The 11278-nt window shown below is 42.3% G+C and overlaps 1 protein-coding gene across 1 annotated transcript; it reads left to right on the top strand.

Annotated features, from left to right (window-relative positions):
• Nucleotides 1-3318: 3318 nt before the first annotated feature.
• On the top strand, nucleotides 3319-8454 carry LOC311122965 (E3 ubiquitin/ISG15 ligase TRIM25-like; the record flags this gene model as incomplete). The annotated part of the gene is made up of 2 exons (XM_084197259.1): nucleotides 3319-3925; nucleotides 8329-8454. The coding sequence occupies exons 1-2, from the start codon at nucleotides 3356-3358 to the stop codon at nucleotides 8452-8454; spliced, it is 696 nt and encodes a 231-aa protein (XP_084053385.1). The 5' UTR covers nucleotides 3319-3355.
• Nucleotides 8455-11278: the final 2824 nt, after the last annotated feature.

The raw sequence follows: 11278 nt of genomic DNA, 5'->3' as shown, positions 1-11278 counted from the left end.
AATGAGTCCCAGAACCAGGGTGTGACACAATCATTATGTATGGTTATCATGTATCATACATGTTATCTAGATGTTTATACTTTACAAACACATTTTATTTCTGTAGTTCTCAAAATCCTTATATAGTAGACAAACCAGTTTAAAATCTATAGTTTTACCAAACGGTTAAGTGATTAACCATTAAGCGCAGTTAGATTAAGTGATGGTCAAATGTATTTAAACAAATGAGAAGAGAATCATATGAAAAGTATTGTGAGCATTGCATTGTGAAAGGCATTTACTTTATATGAAAGGTATTTCTAGATGAAACACTGATTAGGTTTGGTGAAAATGTTACTGTGTGGTTTTGTGTTTTGTACTTAGTCAATTGAAAATGTGCTTCAAGTTTTGAAGAAAAAAGTAACAGCCTTTTTGACGATCTGTGATGAGTTTTGTTCTAAGAGTTGTGAAATTTTACCACACACTTGTGAAAATAGTACCAAGACAACACTGGGGAACAGGTTGTCTGGAATCCAGTAACAGTGGAAATTGACCCCCTCCTCTCTCTCTGTGAGTTATCAGTGCTCTGTACTGGCAGAAGTTAGTAAGTATGAGACAATCTTTACTGAACTGATCGGGTCCATTGAGAGAATACTCACTGAGGTGAAAAGGTTGATTAGAGGCCAGGAGAAGACTGCAGTGAGACGGGTTAAAGGACTCCTGGAGCAACTGGAGCAGGAGATAGCTGAGCTGAGGAAGAGAAGCACTGAGCTGGAGCAGCTCTCGCACACAGAGGATCACATCCATTTCCTCCAGGTAACTCAACTGCCTTGATTCATGTGATATGAAGTTGCATTTTTTAATAGTGACAGAATTCGAAATGTCTCCTTAGCTGAAGACCAAAGAAGAGTTGTCCCTCTGTAAGTGATATTCAAACACCCTCTCAAAGACAACATACATGTTCTTTCTTTTACTTATTGGGTTTTGTTGTTCATCAGTCAGACGTCCTCCAGCTGACATTGGATCTGAATACAGCTCATCCAGAACTCAGCCTGTCTGAGGTAAACAGGAAGGTGACAGCCACTGATAAAGCTCAGCCCTATCCTGACTACTGGAGACAGCTGCTGTGTAGAGAGGGCCTGTCTGGAGTCTGCTACTGGGAGGTAGAGTGGAGCGGTGGATGGGTTGAAATAGTAGTGTCATATAGAGGGATCATCAGGAAAGGAAAGGTCCCAGAGTCTACATTTCTAGGTAACAGTCAGTCCTGGACTTTGGAGTGCTATCGCCCCCCATTGTAGGGTTTGGCCCAATGGTAATAAAACAGAAATATCTGTCCCCTGCTCCTCCAGAGTAGGAGTGAACCAGGACCACAGGGCAGGAACTCTGTCCTTCTACAGCGTCTCTGACACAATGACCCTCCTCCACAGAGTCCAGACCACATTCACTCAGCCCCTCTATCCTGGGTTTGGGATTGGTACAAAATCATATCTCAATAATTACGAGTAGGTACAGATGATTTCAACCATTTCAGACATGTTGATGGAGAGCTTCTGGGTTATTAACAGTCTTCCAGTAGGCCTATGATCTGGTTCAATTCCCCTTTTTTAACGTTATTGTAAAAATAAAAATAAAAGCCTGGTCCCAGATCTGTTAGTGGTCTTGCTAAACAGATGGCATGATAGCACATACAGACTGACACTCAGGCTTCAGACTTTTACTGTCTACCTGATCACCTCTTGGCTGTTGCAATCCTCTGTAAATGTGTCTCTTTTTCTCTTGATGTAAACTGTAGTACTGGCAAACCAGTCAAATCAGAAACTGGGATCATTGTTGATCCATTTATGATCAGATGAGAATATTTAAATCACCCATGTACATGTATGAATCCAAACAATTCTGTATTCTGAATCAATTACTGAATCAATGTGATCTTTCAATATAAAAGTCAAAATCATGACATTGGAATTGCTCTGTTATTGAATTGATTGACACAATGAATCAGCTATTTCCAGTCATCTATGTAGCAGTATATCCACAGGGGGAGGAAGTGCAGGGAGATGCCTCTGATATGACTGGGTGTCAGGTGGAAGGAGATCACAGAGCCTGGAACAGAGAAGAGAGGAAGGCTGGGAAGAGAAAGAAGCATTCATTTGGTTCAAACGTCTCTTGTCTGTCTCTAATACACCAGTAGGGGGCAGGTACACCAGTAGGGTGTGTGTGTGTGTGTGTGTGTGTGTGTGTGTGTGTGTGTGTGTGTGTGTGTGTGTGTGTGTGTGTGTGTCTTTCTCTGTGTGTGTTTGTGTGTGTGTGTGTGCTTACTGATGACTCTGGCGTGGGAGAAGGGTGTTTTCTCCATGGACAGGTAGCAGGAGGTGACACACTCCATGAGAGGGGCCAGCAGCAGCAGAGGTAGGATGCTGATGACGTTCATGGCACCGATGGGCAGGAGGAAGCTGTTCAGGTGCAGGTTAGAGTTCATGGTCTGAATGTAGTAACCTGATGGAATCTGTGGGAGAGGTCAGGGTAACAACAGATTATAGGACAACTTTATGGAGCATAAATAAACATTATAGATTTGCCAGTTTTACCCCCAACATCTGAAAAATAATGTATTTGGACTTTCCACTGAAAACAAACAATGACCTGAAAATGTTCTAAAAATCAATGAATGAATGGAACCATTTATTTGTCTCTACAGTTTGAAGGAAGTTTCTAACTAGCATTAGCGCTATGAAGTCTATAGTAACTGCTAGCATGCCATAGACTTCCAGTCATTGCGCTAACGCTAGTTGGCATTGGCTCCCAAAACTACTACAAACTTCCTTCATACAGGATGCAGAGACATTAAAATGGTGTCCATGAGTTCATCTGACTCTGGGGAAATAGATAAAGGGCTTAATTGCCTAAATCCGGAAGAATCCCTTTAAATTGAGTTTTTCAGTGATTGCAATTATTAATTTTTGCATTTACATTTACATTGTAATCATTTAGCAGACACTATTATCCAGAGCGACTTTCAATTAATGCAAAATGTGAATCACAATTAAAAAAATGGTATAGAAAAGTATTTAGTATTTTGAAAAGTTTAGTTCAGCCCAGTGTGAATCAAATGACAAAATACTCAGAAGTCATTAAAATACGTATTTCAAATAGATGTAAGAGAAATACTGAACATCTCTGGCTACTATCCAACACTCTGTCACACTTCCTTATCAAAGAAACCACACCCCCTCTACATACAGAGTACACAGTCAAGTAGGAAGCCCCTCCCTGTCCTCTGGTGTAGAGTTCCATGAAACAGAAAGTCATCTTTGACACTGAACAGAAAGTTATCTTTGACACTGCCATTGCTTAACCTACGGGAGAGAGCATCAAAATGGCAGAGAATCAGGAACTGTTCTGTTGCTCTATCTGTCTGGATCTACTGAAGGATCCGGTGACTACTGCCTGTGGACACAGCTACTGTATGGGCTGTATTAAAGAAAGCTGGGATCAGGATGATCTGAAAGGTGTCTACAGCTGTCCACAGTGCAGACAGACCTTTAACCCAAGGCCTGTTCTGAACAGGAGCACTGTGTTGGCTGAAGTGGTGGAGAAACTGAAGAAGACAGGACTCCAGGCTGTTCCCCCTCCTGCTCTGTGCTATGCTGGACCTGGAGATGTGGCGTGTGATTTCTGCACTGGGACCAGAAAGCAGAAAGCCCTCATGTCCTGTCTGGTGTGTCTGGCATCTTACTGTGAGACTCACCTCCAACCTCACTATGAATCTCCTGCTTTCAAGAAGCACAAGCTGGTCAAAGCCACCGCACAACTACAGGAGAAGATCTGCTCTCATCATGACAAACTGCTGGAGGTTTACTGTCGTACCGATCATCAGTGTATCTGTTATCTGTGTACAATGGATGAACATAAAGGCCATGATACAGTGTCAGCTGCAGCAGAGAGGACTGAGAAACAGGTAAGACCAGAACTACTTGTTGGTGACTGTCTGATAAACAAATCATTAAAGATACAGTAGGAACTAAGGCTGTTTGAATATGAGATCATTCAAATGAAATCGATCCACTACGATCTACTACTTGTTCGAGAAGGCAGAGTGGCTCTGTGCTGGTTGATGAATTTGACAATGAATGTACTAGAAAAATACATTTTCTTCGACCAGAGGTGACTGAATTAATGTTCGCGCTTATTGATAATCGTTATAGTAATGAGGTATAGTTTTAAAACATGAGCATAAAAACAGGTAATAATAAACATGAATCATCATTATATTACTTCACAGTAATGTTTTTTCAGTCCTTCCTCTTGCGTTAGCAGTGTGGAAAGGGACAGTAAAAAGCTCAGGCTGGAGTTTGTGGTGGTGTATCAAGGGAGAGAACTAAACTAATCTTCTGAAATGTCATTCGTGGTTTTATGCTGCCATCTATTGGAATTATTTAGCAACTGCAGTAGTACTGAATAAAGTGTATATCCTTACTAAGTGTATCCTTACTAAAGTAGTAATTACTCAAAATTGCTAAATATAAAATGTTCTAGTTCATTTGATCACTTACAACCATAAAATAACAATTCATAGCATAACAAACAATGAAACTGACATAAACCAAAAACACCATACATTTAGTTAATTATATAAAAAATAATATATATATTTAGATGGGTGACATTATCTGCAAAAGTAACACCCCCTTAACATATAAACAGACACTGGACACACACTGAAAATGAGCTTTTTTTATATAAATCTGGTAGCTCTCAAAAGAGCCTTTGCTTTGCTGAGCAGTTCGTTTTCAGGAGTGTGCTGCCTGCCTGCCTTCAGAGGAGTCTGTCTGTGAATAATGTAAAGTTAATAAGTTATTGCCACGCTTTCACAGAGGCCTAGTTTACATTTACATGTGAGTCATTTAGCAGACGCTCTTATCCAGAACGATTAGGGTTAAGTGCCTAAATCTGTCGATGTACAAGGGTACAGATTTCTCACCTAGTCGGCTCGGGGATTCGAACCAGCCACCTTAATTCGCTAGATTAACAGCGTCTGCTAAATGACTCACATGTAAATGTAAACTAAATGTAAACAAACCACAAAAAGGCAAATGGTCGTAGATAAATGGTCAGCTGGTTAAATAAAAGACTGCTCTTAGAACTTTCAGACTGCCATTGTTTTGGGAAATAGGGACATGTCTGTCTATTTCACCAATTATGTCAAATATATGTATTAATTTTAATGGTTTGAAGTTCTACATCATTTTAATCAAGATAACCTATTATTTCTAATGATGTAAGTTTGGGCAGCGTATTGCTGGTGGTTAAAACGTCCCAAAAACAACATGTACTCCAGGAACTCTGAGGTCGTCCCATTGTTTCCTTTCGGGGAATTATAGGTATGTCTCTTTATTTCACAAAATAACTCACAATGGTATATTTCAAGTCAGACTCCATTTTAATCAGGATAATCTCCTCTTTCTAATGACATCAGGTTGGGCAGTGTACTCTGCTGTCATCGATTGCTAGACCAGAAATAGTCAGAAGTTTAAAAAAAAATCCTACTTCCTGGTAATGCAGACATAAGCACACTTGGCACCATCGAGGTGTGGATGTTTACTTTCTACACGAGTTGTTATTTATTACTTATTTTTTTTCTGTTTCGTCCTAAGAACAGATTATAGTGGTGAAATAAAAATGTAGACATTTTTTGGGGCCATTTAGGGAAAATTGAATTCTAAGGATCATTCCAGTCAGAAGAGGCTCAGTGATGGTTCGCTTCAATTCATTTGCTTTGGCCTCAGGATAGTGTTTCAGCTCAGCCAATGTTCTTTGGCCGTTTTACAGCCTTCAGTGAATTTTGACTTGTTCTGTTGTCCAGCCTACTAGGACTCAGGGGGCAGAGGCTGGGAGGAGAGTAGAGCAGGGTCAAGTGGTGGTGGTACCAGGAGGGAGGAGAGTAGAGCAGGGTCAAGTGGTGGTGGTACCAGGAAGGAGGAGAGTAGAGCAGGGTCAAGTGGTGGTGGTACCAGGAAGGAGGAGAGTAGAGCAGGGTCAAGTGGTGGTGGTACCAGGAGGGAGGAGAGTAGAGCAGGGTCAAGTGGTGGTGGTACCAGGAGGGAGGAGAGTAGAGCAGGGTCAAGTGGTGGTGGTACCAGGAAGGAGGAGAGTAGAGCAGGGTCAAGTGGTGGTGGTACCAGGAAGGAGGAGAGTAGAGCAGGGTCAAGTGGTGGTGGTACCAGGAGGGAGGAGAGTAGAGCAGGGTCAAGTGGTGGTGGTACCAGGAAGGAGGAGAGTAGAGCAGGGTCAAGTGGTGGTGGTACCAGGAGGGAGGAGAGTAGAGCAGGGTCAAGTGGTGGTGGTACCAGGAAGGAGGAGAGTAGAGCAGGGTCAAGTGGTGGTGGTACCAGGAGGGAGGAGAGTAGAGCAGGGTCAAGTGGTGGTGGTACCAGGAGGGAGGAGAGTAGAGCAGGGTCAAGTGGTGGTGGTACCAGGAAGGAGGAGAGTAGAGCAGGGTCAAGTGGTGGTGGTACCAGGAGGGAGGAGAGTAGAGCAGGGTCAAGTGGTGGTGGTACCAGGAGGGAGGAGAGTAGAGCAGGGTCAAGTGGTGGTGGTACCAGGAAGGAGGAGAGTAGAGAAGGGTCAAGTGGTGGTGGTACCAGGAAGGAGGAGAGTAGAGCAGGGTCAAGTGGTGGTGGTACCAGGAGGGAGGAGAGTAGAGCAGGGTCAAGTGGTGGTGGTACCAGGAGGGAGGAGAGTGGAGCAGGGTCAAGTGGTGGTGGTACCAGGAAGGAGGAGAGTAGAGTAGGTTCAAGTGGTGGTGGTACCAGGAAGGAGGAGAGTAGAGCAGGGTCAAGTGGTGGTGGTACCAGGAGGGAGGAGAGTAGAGCAGGGTCAAGTGGTGGTGGTACCAGGAGGGAGGAGAGTGGAGCAGGGTCAAGTGGTGGTGGTACCAGGAAGGAGGAGAGTAGAGTAGGGTCAAGTGGTGGTGGTACCAGGAAGGAGGAGAGTAGAGCATGGTCAAGTGGTGGTGGTACCAGGAGGGAGGAGAGTAGAGCAGGGTCAAGTGGTGGTGGTACCAGGAGGGAGGAGAGTAGAGCAGGGTCAAGTGAGTCAAGCTGAAGGACTCCTGGAGCAACTGGAGCAGGAGATAGCTGAGCTGAGGAAGAGAAGCACTGAGCTTCAAACACAGAGGATCACATCCATTTCTTACAGGTAACTAAACTGCCTTCTTACATGTGATATGAAAATTGAAACTCTCAATCATTTGGTTCTGTATCTCCTCTCTCTCTCTCTCTCTCTCTCTCTCTCTCTCTCTCTCTCTCTCTCTCTCTCTCTCTCTCTCTCTCTCTCTCTCGTTATCAGTCTCTCTCTCTCTCGTTATCAGTCTCTCTCTCTCTCGTTATCAGTCTCTCTCCAGTACCAGTGTATCTTCAGACTTACCCAGCATTGTTGTCCGTCCTCTTCAGTACTTTGGAGATGTGAGTAAGACTGTGTCTGAACTGAGAGATAAACTAGAAGACGTCCTTAAAGGAGAATGGACCAAGATCTCCACTACAGGTGTGTTGAAAATAATAAGAACATCAACTTTAGACCATTGAAAGTTCCCTACTACTCATATACATGTGGAATATGGTATGATGATAACATTCCCTCTCTCTGTGAATGTGTTTGTGTGTCTGTAGTGAATATAGTGGATGTTGTACTGCCTCCAGAGCCCAAGACCAGAGAACAGTTCTTACAATGTGAGTCTCTTTATTCTGAAGTAACTAACAGTCTCTTTTTACTGACACTCCTAACAATCCCTCTAGAAATATATAGCAATAGTAGATCTAATCAAAGACTGGGTATCTATCTGACTCCTCATATTTCTCTGATTTGATCTCTGCTTTGCTCTAATCAAAGACAGGGTAGATACAGTATCTGACTTAACTTATTGTTTTAACTCCCCTCATTGGTCTCTGCTCTGCTCTTCTCCCAGATTCCTGTCAGGTCACACTGGACCCAAACACAGCACACAAACGCCTCTCTCTATCTCAAGGGAACAGAAAGGTGACCTATATATGCCAAGTCCAACCATATCCTGTTCATCCAGACAGATTCACAAACCATTGTCAGGTTCTGTGTAGAGAGGGTCTGTCTGGACGCTGTTACTGGGAGGTGGAGTGGAGTGGGGAGGGTTTTGTTACAGCAGTCTCATATAAAGACATCAGCAGAACAGAGACAGATGGTGCATTTGGATACAATGACAAGTCCTGGTGTTTAGTGTGTTCTAGTGGTTGTTATAGGTTCATACACAATGATGTTGGGACTAAAGTATCAGGCCCTCAGTCCTCCAGAGTAGGAGTGTACCTGGAAAACAAGGCAGGTACTCTGTCCTTCTACAGTGTCTCTGACACAATGGCCCTCCTCCACAGAGTCCAGACCACATTCACTCAGCCCCTCTATCCTGGGTTTTGTCTCTCTGGTACTGCTGAGCTGGTTAAACTGTAGTTGGGTCCACATAGATACTAGTCATGCTGGTGGTGATGGTCCCCAGATGTGATGATTCATTCTGCTCTGTTTTTATGTACAATGATTTGATTGATTTGATCTTCAGAAGATGTTATGAATTACAATTCAATGCATTCATATTTTTTTAAGTGCAATGTTTTAATCTTATATATTCACATTAATCATGATGTATGCTGTTAATGTATGTTGGTTGTCATTCAGAACCATTGAAATGTTTTCTCAATTGGTTCTCTGTCTCAATGTCATTTTCCTCAGTATCATGGAACAGGTAGTGTTACTTACTTGCTAACTGAACTATATGGGCCGGTTTCCCAGACACAGATGAAGCCTAGTCCTAGACTAAAAAGCATGTTCAATGGAGATGTCCGGGAAACCGACCCTAAATTTGGCATCTTTTATTCTCCCATACTGCTCAGTCAAGCAACATTAAACCTGTCCAGCAGGTGGTGCTATTAACCCAACAATAAAAACAGCACATATCTTGACTTGCCACTCACTATATCAGTAATGTTCAGAATTGTACTTTAATATCATTGGAGATTGATGGTCTTTTTAATCCACTACCCAGAGTCAGGAACAGATGAAGTTAGGTCTGCTACTGTTCAGTTATTAAATATGATTTATGGTGATGGGAAATAAAAAATACATCTAGTAGTAGTTTTCCTTTGCTATTTATTCCAAGGTGTGTCTTTAACTTGTAAATGGATTGTGTTGAAGCTGGCATGTGGTGTGGATGATAGAATAGAGTGAATAGAGGAGAGAAGAGAGGAGGAGAGGAGAACATAATATAGAAGACAGATAAGATAGAGAGAGAATTCATACCCAGGGGAGTTACTGTCTCTGTCCCAAATCTCTCCCTGTTCCCTACATAGTGCACTAGGCTTCTTCTGACCAGATCTAAAGTAGTGCACTACATATGGAATAGGGTGGAGATTGGAGATTTGCTCACTGTCATTAGAATGAAGATTTCCATCCAGGAGTTACTGTCTCTGTCCCAAATCTCTCCCTGTTCCCTGCATAGTGCACTAGGCTTCTTCTGACCAGATCTAAAGTAGTCTTCTAGATTTTACATGTTTTCTCCCTGTCATTACAAAATGACAATATGGTAATGACTTTAGTGGTTTCCTCCCCCTTTGTTTTTATTGGTTGTTTGTTATGTGTGTTGTTGTGTTAGGTTTTTCCCCAATGTTCCTAATTGAAAATCCATTAACAATGAATCAGAAACAAATTATATTCCAGTTATGTTTAGACAACTTCATGTCTGACATCCCCCAGTTCTGTTAAGACCCATTGAACTGGGTCACATTCTAAATGGTCACTTGTATTGATAGTCCATACTGGGCCTAACTGTGGTTAACCATACTGGAGGGTTTCTTTCTGCACACATATTCCCTCATCTCCAGAACTTTACCTGATGTCCTCTCTCTCTCTCTCTCTCTCTCTCTCTCTCTCTCTCTCTCTCTCTCTCTCTCTCTCTCTCTCTCTCTCTCTCTCTCTCTCTCTCTCTCTCTCTCTCTCTCTGCCTCTCTCTCTCTGTGTCTCTCTCTCTCTCTCTCTCCCCTCAAACCGTATAGAAAGCAGACAACCTCAATATGGTTTCATTCCTGTAGTTATCAGGACACATGGGGTGTGGAACTATTATCTCCTTTCTAAGTTTGAACTTGTCCACTTCCCTTCATGGATTTAAAAGGAAATGACTGGTATATGTAAACTCCCTCTACCCCATGCCAACACCAATCCAATGCTTTTACATTTGAGAGGAGTAGTGAGGGAATGATACACTTCAGGAGGAAGGAGAGATTATTGGGACACACCCATGGAGTGAAGATAGAGGGATGTGAAAGAGGAGAGAGGTAATGGTTGGACTTGACTTATTTATTCTCTCATTAGACTTATTCTGTTTCAATAACATAATTGCATAACACAAAATAAGTACATTTAAGGAAGTATCCATGTATTATAGATTTTATAATCACTTTTGTACTATTTTCACAAGAATGTGGTAAAATCTCACAACTCTTAATACAAAACTCAAAACAGATAATCAAAAAGGCAGTTTTTTTCAAAACTTTAAGCATATTTTCAATTGACTAAGTGCAACACACAAAGGAAGTATCCTTGTATTATATCTTAATATGTGAAATGCTCACTTCCTCCCATAAGAGTAATCAGTAGTTGATGTAGGGTTTCATCTGTCAAAGGGTAAATCACACCTGGTGACTTATGAGTTATACATGTTATTACTGTGGAGTCACCATGATCAGGTTACTGTGGTGTGTGTGTGTGTGTTAGTCTTTGATTAGTTTAGTCAGGATGTATCTATTTGAAAGGGTGTCCTGCTCTTTGATCAGACCAAATGGTTGTAAAGTCCTCAAGACAATAGAATGGTTGTCAGGCAGTGGAGTCTGGTGGGAGGAGCTATAGCAGGACAGGCTCATTGTGATGTCTGGAATGGAATAAATGGAACTCAGTCAAACATGTGGTTTCATATGTTTGTGTTTGATACCTTGCATTGATTCCATTCCAGCCATTACAATGAGCCCGTCCTCCTATAGCTCCTCCCACCAGCCTCCTCTGGTGTCAGACCTGCATGGTGCCTCAGAGTCTGTGTAGGAACTGTGAGGTGGGTGTGTTGGGAACATTATTCCCTATTTTTCATAGTTCCACAATCTATTAATAGCCAGAGATGTGAATTAAACACTCTGGCAATCATGGTTATTTTATTTATAACCAGAGAATTGGGCTGATTCAAAGAAGACCAAACATGCTTATTTTTAAAGTAAGGACATGTCCAAGAAAGGTT

This window comes from Coregonus lavaretus, assembly GCF_964263955.1.
Source record: "Coregonus lavaretus genome assembly, contig: HAP1_SCAFFOLD_1239, whole genome shotgun sequence".
NCBI classification, from domain to species: Eukaryota; Metazoa; Chordata; class Actinopteri; order Salmoniformes; family Salmonidae; genus Coregonus; species Coregonus lavaretus.
This window is presented reverse-complemented; position numbering and strand designations above follow the sequence as displayed.